This window comes from Odocoileus virginianus, chromosome 31 (assembly GCF_023699985.2).
Source record: "Odocoileus virginianus isolate 20LAN1187 ecotype Illinois chromosome 31, Ovbor_1.2, whole genome shotgun sequence".
Lineage (NCBI taxonomy): Eukaryota > Metazoa > Chordata > Mammalia > Artiodactyla > Cervidae > Odocoileus > Odocoileus virginianus.
In genome coordinates this window covers 10238721-10259956 of record NC_069704.1, presented here as the reverse complement: position 1 = coordinate 10259956, position 21236 = coordinate 10238721, and the positions used below count along the sequence as shown (strand labels likewise).

General features: G+C 41.5%; 1 protein-coding gene across 2 annotated transcripts in view; it reads left to right on the top strand.

Moving 5' to 3' along the window:
- The window catches only part of SNX30 (sorting nexin family member 30), a 103424-nt gene that overhangs the window by 58981 nt on the left and 23207 nt on the right, over positions 1-21236 (top strand). Inside the window, exons 4-6 of one of the 2 annotated variants that reach the window (XM_070459273.1) lie at positions 10187-10345; positions 13163-13358; positions 14816-15015. In XM_070459273.1, the coding sequence (XP_070315374.1) occupies positions 10187-10345; positions 13163-13358; positions 14816-15015 (555 nt within the window). The remainder of the gene's footprint in view (positions 1-10186; positions 10346-13162; positions 13359-14815; positions 15016-21236) is intronic. The other variant, XM_070459274.1, reaches the window with a different exon arrangement.

The window sequence follows — 21236 nt, the reverse complement described above, 5'->3', positions numbered from 1 at the left end:
CCTTGTGACAAGGAGGTTTTTTTTTTAGGTATGGAGAGTCCTAGTTCTTATTTGCTGCCGCCTCAAAGGCTGGCTGTTTCACCCTTCCTAGATACAGTTCTGAGGTTTGGAGAGCTGCCACCAGCTGGAGAAAGGTGCCTCAGATTACAGCTGGCCGGGTTTTCTTTAGACGTGGGTAATTCAGGGAGCAGGGGTCTAGCACACAATCCATCAACCATAGCTTTTCCTTTAAAACAACAAACCCAAAGCCGTCTAACTCTATTTGTTGAAGAAGCATACTACTCATCCGTTACTTTCAGTTCAGTTCAGTTGCACATTAAAAAAAAAAACTAGAACAACTAAAATTTAAAAGACTACTTAAAATCAGCATACATGTGGAGTACTTCTCTGACTACTTTCTTTTTGAAGTATAAATAACTATTTAGATCCTAGATGTGTCTTGCACTTTGGGGCTTTAGGGAAATTTGGGTCATGAAACAGTTCAGCAGGGCTTTATCTTTCAGTAAAAACCTTGGCTGGGTAACTTCTCAGCACTGCCTACTGCATCTTCCAGTCATCCCCTCATGGTTGGAAGAGGCTGACTGTGCTGTGAACACTCCGGCAGTTTTCTTAATTTTCAAGCCAGAAGTGGCCATGTTGCTACTGCTGTGATGAGAATAAACCCCACCCCCCATCCCCCACTCCCATTCGCTCTGCTCTTGAAGTCTGAAGTTTTCCTTTTCCTTCTTCTGATCACTTAAAGACATGCCCAAAGGAAAAAAAAAAGCCTATAGTTTGTAAGCAGTTGAAACTATTCCTTAAAAATATTAATTTGGCAAAATTGGCAGCTAGTGAATTTTTTTAAATAGACTTTTATTTTAGAACAGTTTTAGATTTACAGAATTATTGAGAAGACAGTACAGTGAGTTCTCATAGGCTTCACAGCCAGTTTTGCTTATTATTAACATTTTCTGTTAGCATGGCACGTTTGTCACAAATAACGAACCAGTACCACGTTACATTTAGTTGTCGTGTTTCCGTAGTCCCAGGCCGTTCTTGGTTGTGACGGTTTCTCAGGCTTTCCTGGTTTGGGATGACCTGGATAGCTTTGAGGAGTACTGGTCAGGCATTTTGTGGAATGACCCTCAGTTGAGATTTGTCTGGTGTTTTCCTCGCAGTTAGCCAGGTGTGAAGTGTTTTGTGGAGGAAAAGCACAGAGGTTAAGTACAATCCTCATTACATCATGTCAAGGGTACGTACTATCATTAACGGTATTTATCACTGTTGATGTTAATCTTGTTCACATCATTGGAGGTAATGCTTGTCAGGTTTTTCCGCTGTACAGTTACTCTTTTTTTTCTCACCTTTGTACTGTATTGGAAGAAAGTTGCTTTCTGTGTAGTTCATACTATGCATAAGGGGAGTTAATGCGCCACCTCCTGGCAACTGGGTGAATTTGAAGTTCCGCACTTAAAGATCAAAAGTTAGACAGCGACACCTGCTGGCAAAACATAGTCGCCTCATGTGTAGACACTGAAGCCAGAATTGAGACTGGAAGTCTTCCAGAATGCCCAAGGTGAATTTTTAAGTCTGTATCTTTAACCAGTATCTTTAAGTCTGGTTTCCTTTGGTCTGGGTAGTAGCATTGAGTAGAAGGTACTTTTGAAGCATGTAGAGATTTAAATTTCTTTGTAAATTCTTAATGCATATCTGGGGAGGAGAGAGATTCAGTGTAGGAGAGCATCTCTGACTTAAACATGGAAGTCAGACTGGAAACAAACTATTTCCCCCCCCCCCCAGAAGTTCATTTTACAGCAGCTTTACTAGGAAGTGATTGTCTGTTATTAATAATCGACTTTGTGTTGGTCCTTTTACCACCCTTGCGAAGGTGAGGCGATATAAGATGGACAAAGACTCCTATCCAGGAGAGTTTATTATCAGAGGGAGACCCAGTAAACATATAACATAATTATTGTTTAAATTTTCATTTCTGTTTTTTTTTTGGAAAAGCTTTATTGAGATCTGATTCATATACCGTATAATTCACCCCTTTGAAAATACAAGTCAAGAGCTTTTAGTGTATTCATAGAGCCATCAGCAGATTAGTTTTAGAACCTTTTCATCACCCCTTAAAGAAACCTCTTACTCCTTGCCTGTTAATTCCAAACCCTGTCTTCCCCAGCGCCTGGCGACCACTACTCTACGTGCTGTCTCTAAGATGTGCCTATTTCTGGACATTTCATATAAGGAGAATCATACACAATGGTCTTTTGTGAGAGGTTTTTTTTTTTTTCATAGCATAATGTTTTCAGGGTTCGTTTATGTTCTAGCACGTGTCAGTCAGTACTTTTTTATTGTCAGATGAGTGTCCCTTCTATGATTTATCACGTTTTCTCTGTTCGCTCTCTTTGATGAACAGTTGGGTTGTTTTCACTTTTTGGCTGCTGTGAGTAATGCTGCAATGAGCATTCATGTATAAGTTATTGTGTGGACATATGTTTTCATTTTTCTCGGGTGTATACCTAAGACTGTGATTGCTGAATCATGTTTAACTGTGTATTTAACCTTTTGAGGAACTGCCAGACTGTTCTCCAAAGTGGCTGCATCATTATACGTTCATGCCAGCAGTGTGTGAGGGTTCTCTTTCCTCCACATCTGCATCAACCCTGGTTATAACCTTTCTTTTTGATAACGGCCACCCTAGTGGGGATGGATTGGTATCTCTCTCTGGTTTTGATTTGCATTTCCCTGACAGCTAACATCCAACCGTCTCATTCTCGTTCGCTCCCTTCTTCTTCTGCCTCAGTCTTTCCCAGCATTTCCCAGTTTCCAACATTCCCCAGTCTTTTCCCAGCGAGTCGTCTCTTTGGATCAAGAGGCCAAAGTTTTGGAGCTTCAGCATGAATCCTCCCAATGAATATTCAGGGCTGATTTCCTTCAGGATTGACGGGTTTGCTCCTTGCAGTCCAAGCGACTCTCAAGAGTCTAGCACCAAGTTGTCTTTTTATTATTGCATTAAAATGGTTCTTTATATAATCTGGATACTAGTCCCTTCTCAGATATATGATTTGCAAAAGTTTTCTCCCATTTAATGACTTGTCTCTTTATTTTCTTGATGGTATCCTGTGAAGTACAAAGTTTTAAATTTTTAATGAAGTCCGGTTTACCTATTTTACTTTGTGTGTGCTTTTGGTGTTTTAGCTAAGAAACCATTGCCTTATCCCAGGTCATAGAGATTTACATCTATGTTGCTCTCTAAAATTTTTATAATTTTAGCTCTTACATTTAGGTCTTTAACCTATTTTGAGTTTGTTTTTGTACAGTTAGTTTTCATTATCCAGTGAGTGAAGCTGGATATCTTCCTGTGACTTTACTGGAGGCTGGCATTTCTTTTACGAATTGCCTCTTCATTTTTAAATATTTTTCCTCATTGTTTTGTGAATACTCTTTATATCTGCAAAGGACATTAACCAGTTGAGAATATCTATTTTTTCTTAGTTACCTTTTGTCTTCAGCTTGACTCTGTAATAGATAATATCCATTCCCTCCCAGCCAAGGTAATTTTTCCCATACAGTTTCTGGCTTTGAAACTTGTTTCTAACCTAGGGTTTTTTTTTTTTTAAAGGTTATATATTTTCTTCTATTACTTTTATGTCCTCATGTTTAGTGCTTAAAGCGCGAGTGTATTTTGATGGGAGATGGGAAGATCTTATTTTTTTCAGATGGTGAGTTGTCCCACAACCACTTAGGAGTAGTCAGTCACCTATATCATAGCTCGCATATTAGACTCTGTCATGCATTAGATTTGTATAGTCTTGGGCTGTTTCTGAACCTTCTGGTTCATCGAGCTCTTTAGTGTGGTATCCCTGCTACACTATTGAATTATTATAAGTTTACAGAATGTATCAGCATCTGGTTGGATAGGTCCCTATCCCTACCCACAGTATTCTTTATTTTCCAAGTTTCTCTGGCTATTTGCACATGCTTTGTTTTTCAAGTGAATTTTAGACCTTTAGTGAATCAGCTGGAAAATTGGGAATGATGGTGGAGAAATGGATTTTTTGGTGTGGTGTTTTTTTTTTTTTTTTGCCAATTTAATCAGCTGTGGTTAAAATTTTGTGAGAATTCCTGAGCTTTCAGAGCCTGCTGCTTATGTTGGGAGCACGGAGATAAAGTCCCCACTTTTTGGAGGGCTTCACTGGAGCCATGTGAAATGGTAGATACACAGCCAGCCAGACTATGGTTCTGGGGAGGCCCCCAGCTTCTTCATTCGCTTCTTCCTGTTGACTGCCCTGATGCTTGCCCTGTTTTCAGCCCCGGGGGCTCTGAAGTCGGTAGCTTCTGGGGCTCTACCAGGGAAACTCAACCCCTTACTTCCTAAGTCAACTCTTTCTTTGCCTAAATAGTACCACCAGATGGTTAATAGTGATGGGTTTTTCTCTCAACCCGCTCTTTTCTGCTTTGTGTCTTTAAAAAATTCTGTCCTATTAACAGTACCATTGTATTCTCTGGTGCTGCAAAAAAAATTTTCTCTTTTTATATTGCTTTGCTTTTCTGGAATTTGAAATGCAGAGAGAATCAGATGTTTTTCGAATGGCATCCTAAAGCTAGAGTTGTGCTGGATGTGTATGTTTGTCATCTCGTAATGGCAGTTCACTTTGTTTTTCTTTGTAATCTGACAGTGGGAGCCGCCAGAGTCTTCACTGTGATGTGGTTTTTGCTTTTTAATTTACATTTTGTCTTAGAAGTTGGCTTTAACACTGCTTCATTAACTAGGGCACAACTCATTACACAGCAGAGAGATTTCATAATTTGATGGACACAGATTTTGGAAATGAAGCAAATACATTTATTAAAATCTTTAGCTTTTAATTTCATTTGGAAATTTAATGCTTGCTTCAATTTTTATGATGGGAGCTTTTCTAGAAGGCTGCATTTGTGTGTATTATGGACCCATTTATGTTTTGGGTAGCGGTAAACTCATAGGAATTAATAAGGAGAAATTTGTAATGCAGTGTTTGTTTTTCTTAATATGAAATAATCAGTAAAATGTCTAACTTCACTCTTTAGTTGGTTCCTTTCTTTGTACTGTTCAGTATATGTGCTTTTAGCTTATCAGGCACGTAAGTTAATGCTTAGTGAATTCACTGGTTGAACCTTGAGTTAAATCAATGACTGTTCTTTATAGGAAGAAATTTTTAAAAAATTTTATTGAAGTATAGTTGAGGTACAATATTATATAAATGACAGGTGTACAGTGTAGTGATTCACAGTTTTTAAAGGTTATGCTCCACTTATAGTTACCATGGAATTTTGGCTGTATTTCCAGTGTTGTACAGTATACTCTTGTAGCTTATTTTACACCTAGTAGTTTGCACCTCTTACTCTCCTGCTTCTGTAATTGCCTCTCCCCTCTCCCCACTGGTAACTGCTAGCTTGCTCTCTGTATCTGTGAGTCTGTTTCTGTTTTGGTTACAGTCACTGGTTTGTTGTATCTTTTAGATTCCGCGTATAAGTGGTGATGATGTTCAGTCACCCAGTCTTGACTCCGTGACCCCAGGGACTGCAGCATGCCAGGCCTCTCTGCCCCTCACTGTCTCTTGAAGTTTGCCCAAGTTCATGTCCATTGCATCAGTGATCCAGCCATCTCGTCCTCTGATGCTGTCTTCTTCTGCCCTCAGTCGTTCCCAGCATCAGGGACTTTTCCAGTGAGTCAGCTGTTCGCATCAGATGACTGAAATACTGGAGTTTCAGCTTTAGCATCAGTCCTTCCAACGAGTATTTAGGGTTGATTTCCCTTAAGATTGATCTCCTTGCTGTGCAGGGGAGTCTCAGGAGTCTTTTCCAGTGCCACAGTTCGAAGGCATCAGTTCTTCAGCACTCAGCCTTCTTTACGGTCCAGCTCTCACACCACGTGACCACGGGGTTATAAGTGACATCATACAGTGTTTGTCTTTCTCTGTATGACTTATTTCACTTAGTATAATACCCTCCAAGTCCATGTATGTTGTTTCAGATGGTTAAGATTTCCTTTTAATCTTGATGCTCTTTTATTTGTTTGTTACTTATTTTAGGTTAGGAGCAATATTTTCTGTTAGTTTGTTATGAATAGGAAAAATAGTTTTCTGTCACGTAGCGGCTATGCAGTAAATATTTGTCAAATTGCATGGAAGAAGCAATTAAAAAAATGACAAGAGTACTTTGGACACATAAAGACTGAGCAGTTGAAATCTTTGTCCAGATTTCCTACCCTGAAACAGTAGCTTTTCTGCAACAATCTACCATACTTTTGTTTCATAGATTATAAAATGCTTTCTTATAAACTAACATGAAGTATGGTATATATGAAAGTGCTTTACCAGAGTCTTTAGTGCTCTAAATGTAAACGTTTTAAGATTAAACCTTGATATATTTAATAGATTAAACGTTTTAAGATTAAACCTTGATATATTTAATAGATTATTGTAGCATTTTGCAAATAGGATTTTTGAAAGCTCCAACATGTATATGCATATACAGTTTTTTTTTCACTATGGAAAATGTCAAAGTCGATTCAGTGCAGTGACCCCTCATGTACTCATCACCTAGTTTTAGCACGTATCAACTCATGACCAGTCTTGTTTCATCTCTGTCCCTACCCACGCCCTCATCTCCACATGAAGTGATTTTTTTTTTCCCCAAAAAAGTGACTTAAACAACATTTTTTTAATCTAATAGTTCTGGAAGTCAAGAGTGCAAAATCAGTCTCCATGGACTAATATCAAGAACACTGGAGTGGGTAGCCTATTCCTTCTCCAGCGGATCTTCTGGACCCAGGAATTGAACCCGGTCTCCTGCACTGCAGGCGGCTTAGCAGAATAGTTGGTATATTAATATATATGGGCTGTATCTCGTCTGAAGTTTCTAGGGGGAGTTTGTTCTTCCCTTTTCCATCTTCTGGAGGCTGCCTGCATTGCCTGACTCAGGCCCATTCCTCCATCTTCAGAGCCAGTGGCATTACATCTCCTCTCCTCTCTGACATCTGGTTCCATCCTTCAATTTTTTTTTAAAATTAAGATAAAACTCACATAACATAAAATTCACCAAAGTGTATATAATTCAGTGGCTTTTATTATATTCACAGTGTTTTGCAATCACCATCACTATCTAATTTCAAAATATTTTCATCACCCCAGAAAGAAGTCCCATACCCATTAAGTGATCACTTCCAATCCCTTCTTTTTCCCCAACCCAAATATTATGAATAATGCTGCCTGAACATTTGCTATACAAGTTTTTGTGTGAAAACTTGCTTTTGGTGATTTTGGCTATATACCACGGAATAGAATTGCTCGATCATATGGTAATTCTAAGTTTCTGAGAAAACTGTTGTGCCAGTGGCTATGCCATTTTACATTCCTGCCAGCAATGTGTGAGAATTTCCATTTCTCTGTATATGTACCAACACTTGTGATTTTCCTCTCTTTCCTGCCTTTTATGGCCATCCTAGTGGATTTGAAATGTTATCCCAGGTGATATTTTTTAAAAAAATACTTTGGCTTAAAACATATATGGAAGTTCTGCTGTTTAGTCCACTTCCTTTTTTGCTTTCTGTCCTCAGAATTTACAACTTAATACAGATAGTTGGCAATCATTTGACATCTACCATGTGCTGGGAGCAGTGTTGAGCTCTTCACTTGTATTATTTTATTTACGGGGTATAGTCACCCTCGACTTGACCAGCAGTCCAGATTCATGTATGGGCTTCCCTGATAGCTCAGTTGGTAAAGAATCCGCCTGTAATGCAGGAGACCTGGGTTCAATTCCTGGGTCCAGAAGATCTGCTGGAGAAGGGATAGGCTACCCACTCCAGTATTCTGGCCTAGAGATTCCATGGCCTATATAGTTCATGGGGTCACAGAGAGTAGGACACAACTGAGTGACTTTCACTGCAGATTCCTATGCATAAACAACCCAGGAGGTAATTATAAGGGTGAGGAAGAGAGTAGGTGTATTCTTTTAAGGAAGCTTGAAATGGGAAGAAACGTGTTTATGAAGCCACAGACATTTGACGATAAGATTGCTTATTACAGCGGGAAATTCTGTTTGCAGCAGGATTCACTCCCAGTTTCCTTTAACTAGCTAGCTTCTTTGGTTCATTAAACCACGTTCAAGGTACTAAATCTAAAGAATGGATAACTATTTTCAGAAAGTTGTCTGTTACGTGAAATGAGGCACACCTGACTACTTATTTGCTCATTAGACCTTTTCCCTAATTATTCTTCAGCATAAGCAGATGGGAGTATGCTCAGCAGGACTCATGAGATAAAAATATCCCTGGATTTGATAATTAGAAAGTTTTGATAATCTTGAGAAGAGTGGTTTCTGCATTAGGCAGGGATGGGGCAGAGAAATGCAGCCTTGAAGGCAGTATCACATATGGCTTCATTTTGGGGTAAAGAAAGGTTAGGTTCAGTTCAGTTCAGTTCAGTCGCTCAGTCGTGTACGACTCTTTGTGACCCCATGAATCGCAGCACGCCAGGCCTCCCTGTCCATCACCAACTCTTTAGGGGTGGAGAAGTCAAGGGGAAAGAGTGAAAGTAAAGGTAAATGATTCTTTTCAAAAAGGTTGAATGAGACAGGAAGGAGAGTGGAGAAGATATAAGGTTAAGAGAGAGATTTTTTTTTTTCATGGTCAGTAGCAAGAGAACCAACCATGTTTTTGTAGACTCGGAATAGAGCTAGGTCGGATTTGAAGACAAACAGCAGAGAAGGAGTAATTAACTGATGACGACAGGTGCAAGGCAGTGGACTGATGGGCGCAGATGAAACAGTTAGCTCTGGGCATGGGGATGTTCTCTGTAGCAAGCCGGGGCACAGGGGCAAAGCTGGTACCCAGTAGAGTCTTGACTCCTGAGATCAAAAACATCTGGTCTTTCCAAAGCTCTTCAGGTTGAGGCTGTTGAATTCTCTCATACCCAAGTGCTTCTTTTCCAGGAGTGCTGGGATTGCCAGTTCCTAAATATTTCAAATGTCTTGTGTTATAAAATCTGGGTTGCTTCCTGGCTTTCCCCACTCTTAAGTGCTTAGGATTCTACTTTTGGGGGCTAAGTTCTTGTTCATGTATCTTATTTCAACATTTTTGTATGTGTGTGCACGCACTCATGCGCTTAAGGGTTTATAACTTAAAAATATTTCTTTATATACATATTACAGAATTTAAGGAGGTTGCAGACTTAAATGCTTGTTCCAGTTTTTCGGTCTCCTCATCAACACTTGTTTCTTTTCCTTTACTGTCTTTCTCCGTCTCTATTATGGTCATCCTAATGGGTGTGAAATGTGATCTCACTGTGACTTTGGTTTGTATTTCCCTAATAACTAATAATGTCAAGCATCTTTTTATGTGCATTTTGGCTATTTGTATGTTTTCTTTGGACAGATGTCTACTGGGTCACTTAAACTTTTTAAAATGTAAATGTTCTTTTACTATTTCATAATCAAAACACTTCCAAATTGTGCATTAGTGGATACTCTTTCCCTGTGGTGGCAGTGATGAGGAAGACCTTTTAATGAAGCTGCTACGGAAATAGATTAAAGCTCAAAGATCCCTTGGCGGTCAGGTAGTATTAAATTGCCCACAACATTGGCTCAAAGTAAAGACAATGAAGAAACTCGAGTAAGGAGTAAAGTAAGCTATATTATTAAGAACTTTTAAACATAAAACTAAACAAAAAAAAAGGCTTTGGAAAAGAGGGTATTTTATAGACACAGGGGTTTCCCTAATATGCTTATTTTTTCATTTACCAAATTCTTTTATTCCTTTAACTGGAAGTAGAATCTTAAGATATTTAAATAATATGGCTTGTGTCTGGCTCCTTTCCTGTCTTTCTTATCTTGCCCTAACTTTCCCACTTTGTCACCTGTGCATCAAGCGACGTAAAGATAACAACTGGATTTACTGATAGATGTTACCTGACTATTTTTGGTATTCCAGAGACCATGCTCTACTGTTTCATTTTTTATTATTATTATGAAATTGACAGTGTAGTTGTAATTTTACTCCATCGGCATTTTTTCAGTCTTGTTTATTCTGATGACTACATAAAGATCTAATTGATTTAAGAAAGACTATTCTTGACGGATGGGTCCCAGGACTTATTTGTTAGCCTAGTTTTTCTTTGCACCTTCCTATCAATTACTCTGAATATTTTTCTTCATGTCATTGTAGCCACTTCCTGAGAAGTTTGTGGTGAAAGGTGTTGTAGATCGATTTTCAGAAGAGTTTGTGGAGACCAGAAGAAAAGCTTTGGATAAATTCCTGAAAAGAATTACAGATCATCCCGTACTCTCCTTCAATGAACACTTTAATGTTTTCCTTACTGCCAAGGTAAGGCAGACTCTTTCATAGTCCTCCCCCAAATTAGCATTCTTTCTATTCTCCCTTAAAAGCTGTGCTGATCTCTCCAGGGCACACCTGTAGTTAGTGGATGACATAGAATTGCTCTGGGTTTGTGTCTTTCGTGTTTTTTCTTGGTGCTCATCAGCCCTGGCATGGTTTCCGTGTTAGAATTCAGTAGAACTATCCCCCTGCAGCAGCTGAGGAAGTTAGACTATTTTCACTTGCCAAAAGCAGAGATGTTTTCCTGAACACTTACCAGCAATATTACTGGGCGAGGCCATTGTGATCAACAATGGGCATGAAAGGGCAAGAATGTTCATTGAGTGTTTGGTAAGGACGTTTTTCACGGGAACGTCATGAAGGTTGGCTCAGAGTCTCCTTTCACGGGTGAGGAGGCTGAAGTCAGGGCGTGCATATGAATTCAGCTGGCATCACTGGGATGTAAACTGGGTCTTTGTGGCTCCTGAGGCCACAGTTTTCCTGGGTATCGGATCACCTGATGAAGAGGAGTTTAGCATTACTTCAGTTCAGTTGCTCAGTCATGTCCGACTCTTTGCAACCCCATGAACCGCAGCACGCCAGGCCTCCCTGTCCATCAGCAATTCCTGGAGTCCACCCAAACCCATGTCCATCGAGTCGGTGATGCCATCCAACCATCTCATCCTCTGTGGTCCCCTTCTCCTCCTGCCCTCAATCTTTCCCAGCATCAGGGTCTTTTCAAATGAGTCAGCTCTTCGCATCAGGTGGCCGAAGTATTGGAGTTTCAGCTTCAGCATCAGTCCTTCCAATGAATATAGCATTACTTACCTGCAGCCAAGTTCCTAGTAGGTGGGCATTTTCCAAGCACTTGCCAGGGAAACAGTTAGGATGAACACAGGTGCTGGATTCTACATAGTCAGACTCAAGTTGACTATCCCCCCCTCAGTAAATTTAAGAAAATTGAAATCATTATCAGGCATCATCGAAATCCTATCAGGCATCTTTTCTGGCCACAGTACTATGAGACTAGATTATCAATTACAGGAAAAAAAGCTGTAAAAAACACAAACACATGGAGATTAAACAATACATTTTTAAATAACGAAAAGGTTACTAAAGAAATAAAAAGGGAAATAAAAAAAAATTCCTAGAAACAAATGACAACGAAAATATGACAGCCTGAAACCTACGGGGTGCAGCAGACTCAAGGTGGCCATCCCCTGACTATTCTCTGGACTCCCCTCTTGGCAGAACTGGTCCAAGACCTGAGGTGCTCAGCTCTCTGCAGAAGTGAGAGCTCGTGTTCAGGCTCTCGTGCCAGCTCTCCTCCACCCGCCATCCGTTTATTCTCATGCCTCCTAGTCTCATGTTCAGGCCGCAGGTAATTCGTCCCACATTGGCAAGGATATTGAGGTCCAGGTACTTTCCAGTTTTCTCTTTCAAAATCCCAAATTGAGAAATATTTACAAACAACATCACCTGACATAAAGACCTTAGAGGGAATGCCATTCTCCAGACAGCGAGGACCACATGCCAAAGTCCGCCAGTGTCATGGTTGGTTGGTTGGTTGGTTTTCCCAAGCCTCAGTTGGCACTCAGCCTCCTGGATGACATTCTTATTCATCTTCTCTTTTCCCTGGAAGCCCTCCCTCCACAGTTCAAACTTGTGTTCTTTTTAAAAAATGAACATTTCCTGGTGAACTGCTCCTCCGGCACAGTTCTTCCAGAGTAAACCCAGAGTAAAGTCTCCCCTGTTCTCCGGAAGTACAACACACCGTTTCAGCCAGATTACAGGTTCTTCATCCAGGCAAGCCCTCAAGTTTCATCCTTTTTATTGAATAAAGGGACAAAGCAGGAGAAAGCTTGGTCACTAGGAATTTGTGTGAAAAATAAATAGGAAGGTTTTTCTTTTTTTTTGGTATGCGTGTTTTTTATTTGTGGGCCAAGCAAGATGAACTGATGTTTTAAATGTCTTCAGTTTTGTTATTGAAGGAGAACTCACGTCCAGAAAAGTATGCCAATCATAGCTCAATAAATGATCAGAAAATGAACATACCTTTGTGATCGCTACCTGTATCAAGATAGAAAATCTCCAGCACCCTGGAAGCCCCAACTCCCAATCACTCCCACCCTCGTCCTCCCTAGAATAAACACTGTCCTGATTTCTAACATCACAGAGCACTAACTGGGTTTTGTCGCACGGCCTTTCCTGTCACTGCGTCCTGCCTCCCACCCTCTACTTCCCTTACGTGGCTTCAGTTGGATATAAATGAATGAATCTCAGCTCTTGAATTTTGCTCCTAAAGACAATTTAGCATATTTTGTACAGGAGAAAGGGACTCTTTAAAAAAGTTGTATTTAAACAGTTGTGATTAAAGGAAAGTGTGCAGGGTCAGTGTTCCTTATTGGAAAGGTAGGAGTCCAGCTCTGGAGAGAGAGACCTGGCATACAGGTGCAGGGGTGTGAGCGTGGTGGCCACAGTGACAAAGGTGAGGAGACGTGTGTGTGTCTGTGTGTGTGTGGTTAGTCCTTTACCTAACTCAGCTACTTTTCTTTTTCTTTTTTAATAATTAAAACAAACTATTTCTTTATTTGGCTGTGTCGCATCTTAGTTGTACTGCAGTATTCAGGAGCTTAGTTCCCCAACGAAACTGAACCCCCCACCTCTCCTGCATCACAAGGTGGACTTTTAACCACTTGACCACCAGGGGGTCCCCAGTCCCTTATTTTCTGAGTCCTCCATTTCCTAAAGGAATGGGTTTACTGAATCCTGGCCATGTGAGTGGGTGAGCCCTTTGAGTTCTGTCTTTCCGTGTGTTATCCTTAGGACCTGAACGCCCACAAGAAGCAAGGGATGGCACTGCTGACTCGGGTGGGCGAGTCGGTCAAGCATGTCGCTGGCGGCTACAAGCTGAGAAGTCGGCCTCTCGAATTCGCAGCCATCGGCGAGTACTTAGACACGTTTGCACTCAAGCTGGGAACCATCGATCGAATAGCCCAGCGGATCATCAAGGAAGAAATAGGTGAGCTCTCTGTCAAGGTCTGGATCAGGCCCGTGGACCACGTTTGCAGAAATGGCACTCGTGTGTGCCAGGCAGAATCAAACTGCTGAAATGCTGGAGTGGCAGAACCAGGCCACACTATGCTCATAAAACCAACACGCACACATATACACAAGGAGCAGGGGAGGTAGTTAAAACCAGAGGGTAATTTTATACTCCATCCCTGGCCCTGCATTTCATCCTGTGTTTGATTTCACCGCAGCAAAAAGCCACTCTGAGCTGTTAGGCTTTTCTAGTTTTATCTCTCTCTCAACTTTCCTTCTTCCACTGCCAGAGGATGAGCTGGTTGGATGCCATCCTCTCTCTCATCCATAGGTACGATCATTTAAAAATTAAACTTAAGTATCTTTTCTGGCAGAAAGGCAATTCAAAGGGACAGCCCGTGTTTGCCAAAGTTCTGATCCTAAGGAGGTTTCAGACTTGAAATTGACTCACCTGCCACTCCTTGGCTTCATTTCAAGCCCACTCTTCCTGACCGGAGGAGTTACAAGGCCTTTCTTTAACCTTCCTGGTTGCTGCCACTGCTTCATCCCCACCCCTCTCTTGGCCACTTGCTTTTCTGTTTCCCAGAATGTGGGGGCCTTTTGTCTTACGCACGTGTAGGCCAAACACACCTGAACAGTATTAGTGATCATGCTGGCATGTGATGTGAAACGTAGGAAAGGATTTCCTGGTAGCTGCAGTGCATTGGTTACTAAAAAACGGCAGCAATGTTTTATCGTAATGACAAGAATCCTGGTGACAATTGATGGCCAGATTTTCTTTGTGAAGAGAAATAAAACAACATATTGCCCTGTTCTCTGTTTTAATTCTCCTGTACCTGCTGCTGGTCTCATGTAGGCCTGCAGGTTTTAGAGATGGCTTTAGGTACCACCCACACCTAAAGATCATATGGGGTAAATTCTGATGGGCCCAAGGTGTTGGGGTGACCCCTGAGTGAGAAAGCGAGTCTGCCTACGTAAGACCACATTTCCTTATATCAAGTATTCCTAAAATTCCGTTGTTTTTCCACCATAACTGATTTTCTTTTTTTTTTTTTTCTTTTGAAAACATCCCCCTAAACCTATATGAAACTCTGCTTTCATGGCCTGTCAAAATATTGCTTCACTGTAGGGGTAGGTGAGTAGGTTCTTTGGAAGATATTTAGTGGATGTCTCTCCCAGCACTTTCCCCCCGAAGGCATGGTGCCTCCCATTATCCAGAGGCATGACATTCCCATTATGGAGTGGAGTTGGTTGATGTTATGATGTTAGCTGTAACATCAGCTTACAGAGATTGTAAAAAATATTCCGTTGCAATCAGTGCAGTGTTTAAAGGCAAGCATGCTCAGAGAGCTCTCTGCTGCAGTGGTTATTGAGTCAGGAGTACCAGTGGTTGCTGCCCAGCCAGATGTCAGCTGGTTTCTCTGCCCCCTTCAGAGTACCTTGTGGAGCTGCGGGAATACGGGCCCGTGTACTCCACGTGGAGCGCGCTAGAGGGGGAGCTGGCGGAGCCCCTGGAGGGGGTGTCAGCCTGCATCGGCAGCTGCTCTGCCGCCTTGGAGGAGCTGACCGACGACACGACAGAAGACTTTCTACCTGTGCTCAGGGAGTACATTTTATACTCTGACTCCATGAAGGTAAGCTGGCTCCCTCCTTGTGCGCCTCGGTACTTTCTTTATTGTCAGTAACCAAAAACGGATTGGCTGTTGCCTGTTTGCATGTGGTGTCAGGCTTCCCTGGCGGCTCAGCTGGTACAGAATCTGCCTGGAATGTGATAGACCTGGGTTCGATCCCTGGGTTGGAAAGATCCCCTGGAGAAGGGAACAGCTACCTGCTCCAGTATTCTGGCCTGGAGAATTCCATGGACTGTATAGTCCACAGAGTCGCAAAGAGTCAGACATGACTGAGCGACCTTCACTTCACTTCACTTCACTTAGGCTTCCTTCTTCCTAGATGGGCAGGATCAGACATGTGGACTGACCTCTTTCTTGAACATGTAAAAAGAACACATGATGAATACAAGTATGCGAATTAAAAAAAAAAAAAAGAGTTTGGAAGAGATTCTTACTAGAATCTTAGAGGGGGAGCTAGCTAGAGCTCTCTGAGAGTTTGAGATACAACATTTGATAAAGAACAATATGTTGTGGGAAAAGAACAATTGAATAATAATTAGAGCTCTTTGAAGTTAAAGTATGATTGCTAAAATAAAATTGAAGAGCACAGTTGGAAAATGAGGCTGAGGAAATCTTGGCAAGTATTGTAAAACAAATTCAAAATGTAGTTGGAAAGTAGAACAAAAATGCAAAAATACTGAAAATGTGAAAGAATGATAAAAGATGTAGAGGATTAATCTTAAAGGTTCAGCATCTGATTGATAAGAGTTCTTGATGGCAAGAACAGAGAAAACTGAGAAAACGAAATTATGAAAGAAGCAATACAAGAAAGTTTCCCTAAACCAAAGGGCATAAGTCTTTAGATTAAAAGGACAGGTTGATTACCCAGCAAAAGGACTGGACTGAAAACCAACCCAAAGCATATCATTGTAAAATTTTAGGACAGAAGTGCTAAGATTCAGGTACAGGATCAAATGCTTTAATGTCCACATTAGAAACTGCCCCAGCCTGCACTTAGACTGGTTGGAGAGTGTAGCTGTGGGGAACGCCTATGATGGTGGGCAAGGTTCATCTTGGCTAACTTGCTCATTTTTATAGATGGAGAAGCAGAGGCTCATGGGTAGATCTTTTCTCTGTTCCAGGTCTAATGAGCAGCCACCTTATATTTGTGTCTTTACTGTTGGCGAGAGAAACTGGATCAGTTCCTGGTTTTCAAGGCTGAGGCTCACATTGTCTTTAAGTGTAGTTGTGGCGCGGTACATTCTGTTCCCTTCAGAGGCAGGGAAAAAGCACAGAAAAAAGGCACTGTGAGGCCATGTGGAACTGATGAATAATGTTCAGTGGACAATGAAGACAGCTTGTATGGGATTGGTGGTTGAAGATGTGTTTCCAAGAATACTGTGGAGTGAGCAATGCTTGAGAGAGAAGGGTACCAAAGTTACCCTCAGGCTCAGGACTCAAACACGCTGCAGACATCTGCAGGTGAGCCCTTATATGGGCTCACATTCTATACACAGCGTGTATATAAAATATGATTATGATAGTGATGGGCTGGGAGAGAGAACACATTAGAGTCTTTAGCAAAGTTCTAGCAGTGCTTTTTGAGCACTAGTGTCATTATGACCAGGCCAGGAGTTGGAGAAGCTTTATTTAAGAAAGTTAGGGAAGGGCCCTATACTTCATATCTCATACTGTCTTATTCATGGAAGATAGTCAGTGAATATTTAATTGAAGCTGACAGTGTGGTGCGTTTAGAACGTTTACAGATACATAACATTTGTATGACACGTATCTTGTTATTTTTAATAACTTATAGTAGGTTTATCTACAAGTCAAAGAGCATGCCTGTCTCAGAGGTACTGGGTGATGACTAGTGAGATGAGAGTCAGAGGAGAGAGTGATAGAGTAAAGGCCAATGCAAGTGGAGCCAGTTGAGCAAGGGAGTGGGTGGGAGGTGGGGAGGTCAAATAAGTAAAGGTGGGAGGTAGGGAGGTCAAATAAGTAAAGGTGGGAGGTGGGGAGGTCAAATAAGTAAAGGATGAGATATGACGAGACATACGGTAGTATCTTAAAGGTCACAGCTGGTAAGCCTGGATTTTGTTCTTAGGGATAAAAGAGAAGCCATTTGGTTTCATGCAGGGAAATGACAGGATATGGTTTGTACTTTAAGAAGACAGCTAATGCTATAATAATGAAGGATGGATTGTGGAGAGAAAGGGTCAGGGAGAGGGAGAGAGAGAGATAAAGGTCTGTAGACCATTAGGAAACTGTTGCAGGGAGCCTAGTAGCAGATAACTAAGTGGTAGAGCTTGGAGAAATGAGCAAACTTGGGGTATATTTTGTGTGAAGGACCAACTAGACTTGCTGCTATGTTAATGGAAAGTGAGAAATGAGGGAATTGAGGATGACTCCTAGGTTTTGGGCTTCAGCAACTGTGTTGATAGTGGTCCTCTTTAGTGAGGTGGGGAAGTTTGGAGGAGAACAGTTGGGAATCAAGTTGTTTTGGCCATACTAAGTTTAAAAAAAGTGCCTATTAGACATTAAAGTAGAGCTGTCATGGCAGCTGCTTATGAGTTCAGAAGGAGTAGAAATTTGGGTCATTTGTTGATAGATGGCATTTAAATCTATGAGAGTTGGGGCGATCATCTGGGGAGATGAGACTGAGGCAAACAGTCCAGGACTCTTCCTGTATATTCCAGTATTTAGCGGTCTAGCACCTAATTAGGGGGATGGACAAGGAGGAGAAAGGAGCCTGAGAAGGAATGGTCAGTGTAATAGGAGGAGGAGTAGAGGAGGACCTTAGTGAAGCCGAGAGAAACAACTGTTAAAAAGAGCATGATAAGCAGTGACCATCAGACTTAATAATGTGGAAGTCACTGCTGATCGTGATTCGAGGTGTAAGATGTAGCTATGAAGTTTGGGTTAGAAGACAGCCTATTTTTAAAATTCTGATTATTTCATTGCCATATGATTTCTTGATTTATTTTTCATTTTTCTTAAAAAACTTTTTTTTGGAGTATAGTTGATTTTACAGTGCTGTGCTTGTTTCAGGTGTACAACAGAGTGATTCAGTTATACATGTATTCATCCTGTTTCAGACCTTTCCCCATAAGTTATTACAGAATACTGAGTAGAATTCCCTGTATACAGTAGGTCCTTCTTGGTTATCTATTTGATATATGGTAGTGTATGCATGTTAATCCCAAGCTCCTGATCTATCCCTCCCCCACCACATTTCCCTTTTGTTAACCATGTTCGTTTTTGATATATATGTCTATTTCTGTTTTGTAAGTTCATGTGTATCATTTTTTAAAAATTGGATTCTACATGTGAGTGGTATCACATGATATTAATCTTTCTCTGTCTGACTTAAACTTCACGTACTATGATGAAGTCCAGATCCAGTCTGATGATTTCTTTGGCCTACACGCCTTCTCCCCCCAGAGACCACAAGGTGGAGCTAATGAGTTAAGTGACTAGTCTATGCTTTTAGGCTGCCTTTCCAAACCTAAGATTTTCTAGACCACTGATTTGAGGGGAAAAAAGTCCTCCTTCCTAAACAAAAGAGACTATAGACTGAGGGCCTGATTTCTTGAAAATGTGAAGAATTGTGGACGTAGCAATGTATATAATGACCTCAAATATTTTTAAAATTAGAAAATATAAAAATCAAAACTCTGAGATTCCCAGTTAGGGCTGAATTGGATACATATTGAAACTTCCTCTTTTCAGAAAATCAGAATGACTCCAGAATGATTTTTTTTTTTTAAGGCTTAAGTCCCGGGGGGAGTGTTGGGGGACGGGGTGGAAAGAGCAGCAGGAAGGGAAACAGCAGCAGTACAGTTAGGAACCAAAAGTGAATTGAGAGGTGATAGAGACTCAGGTGACTCAAAGCTGCTTAAGCTGGCTGTGGGGAAAACTGAGAAGCCACCTAGTTGGCCCTGCGGACTCCTTCAGAAAGGTTAAGAATTGACAGCACTGGGTACCTGGGACGGAGGGAAAGATGGAGCTGAGGAGCGGGGTTGATCAGGAGTCTGTTTAAGGAGCAGCTGGAACTTCCGATTCTGTCCTCCTTCCAGGCACCGGGGCCGCTGTCCCTTCCTCACTCGGGCACAACCGGAGATGTCTTCTCTGCTGCTGCACATGCTCGGCCGCTCAGTCGTGTCCGATTCTTTGTGACCCCACGGACTGTAGCCCGCCAGGCTCCTCTGTCCATGGGATTCTCCAGGCAAGAGTACTGGAGTGTGTAGCCATTTTCCTCCTCCAGGGGATCTTCCCAACCCAGGGATCGAACCCAGGTCTCTGTATCTTCTGCACTGCAGGTGGATTTTTTTACCCATTGAGCCATTGGGGAGGTCCCCATAAAGGGTCTCTGCTCCAAGAGACAGCAGGCACAGTTGAGGGTGTGGCCTGAAATCCTAAAATCAAGAGCAAAGGGTTACTAAATGTTGAAATTCTTAGTTGTCTTCCTCTGTTGGCTCTCAGCCTTATACCTTTTCCTGAAAGAGTTGGAGGGCCTTTTAGAAAAAATCTAAACAGGCTGGGAGAAGAGACTAGAATATACTGATATTTAGTGGGAGTGGGGAGTCCTCAATGAAAGGACCCAGCAGAGTCCCTGTAGAGAACTGTCAGGAAGCCCTCAACATCAGAGAACTTTCAACCAGTTTTTAGTGTTTCTCTCTTGGGCAAGTGTGCAGAAAAGGCTCACCAAATATTTAAGGGAAGGTTGTAATGTGAATACAAGTAAATACAAAGAAGGAAAAACATAAACCATCATTGAGGGAGAAGAACTTTTCCAGGGAAAAAAATTCATTAATATCTTCAGAAAGAGAAGAGACATCACAGCCATAAAACAGGCATTTTTAAAATTCCTGAGAATAAGCAAAGAGCTCATGGAATGATGATCAAGATAGAAATGAAAAGAAGAAAAAAAAAAACCCACACGAACAGGAGAGTTAGAAGAACAGGTTAAGGAAATGACTGTAAAATGAAACAGAAAGACAGATGGAGGATTGGAGAGAAAAAATATATAAAAATGAGAGGACCAGGCCAGACCAGATATCTAATATTTCAGATATCCAATATCTGAAAAACAGGAAGAGAAAAACAGAGAAATGGGGGAGCATCGGAGTCGTTCAAGAGAAAAGCCTGGAAGTGAAGACAGAACATGTTCCAGGCCGTGCCTGAAAGATGAGATGGTTGATGCTCCCCCCTTCCTCTGCATTTTTCTTTATTTTTCAAATTTCCTGCAACAGATGTTGTTTAAAATGAAGGCATAGTGTGTGGTTCTCGTATTAGCAACATTGTCCTAGAAAATTTAGCTCACAGGCTGTCTGTCATCAAAGAACGAATGTGTGAAAAAGAGATGTTGGACAGGGAGACCCAAGTTTGGTCATTTAATCACACATTGTGTCTCCAGGATCAAGTTCAGACTAATTTTCTTGCCTCTAGGGGAATGCTGTCATAGAGGGGCACCCAGAGACAGGCCACAGGGCTATGTTGGGTGTCAGATGTTTTTTAATTATTATAAATGTTCAAAATTGAAGTGTATTTGACATATTAGATTCATGTGTGCACCCTAATGATTCCACATTTGCATTCATTGTAAAATGATCACCAAAATAAGTTTAGTTACCTTCTGTCACCTAACAAAGTTAGCGCAGTGTTACTAACCGTGTTCTGCATGCTACACAGGACACCCTCATGACTTGTTTATTTTATACCTGGAATTTTGTACCTCTGGATCCCCTTTAGCCATTTCATAACCCTCCTAATAACCCTTCTTCCCTCTGACAACCACTGATCTGTTCTTTGTGAGTCTGGACTTGGTTTGAGTTTTACTCTCATTTGAGCTTCTTTGTTACGGAACACTCATCATTATACACAAATCCCCCTGGGTCTTTTGGGCTGTCAGCCCTCAGCATACCAGACCATAGGCCACTCTGTTCTGTAATTCTCTCCCTGTGGCTGAGCTGTTCCTCCTGCTCCCCAATCCCATTTCACCTCTTACAAAAGGATTTGATGCTTACAAACCTTCCGGACCCCAGGAGCCTTTGAGATAGCTGCTGACCATTTGCACTGGGGCTGTCTTTGGACTGCATTTTCCTCCGCCCCCACGTCTGTGAACGCACATTCTCCTTAAGGGGAGGCGTTCATGTTTCCTGGGTGTCGGGCTTTTCAGTTGATCCTAACCACCGTGGCACTTTGGAAAAAATTCAGAGCAGATTTCAAGAGCCAAACCGCAG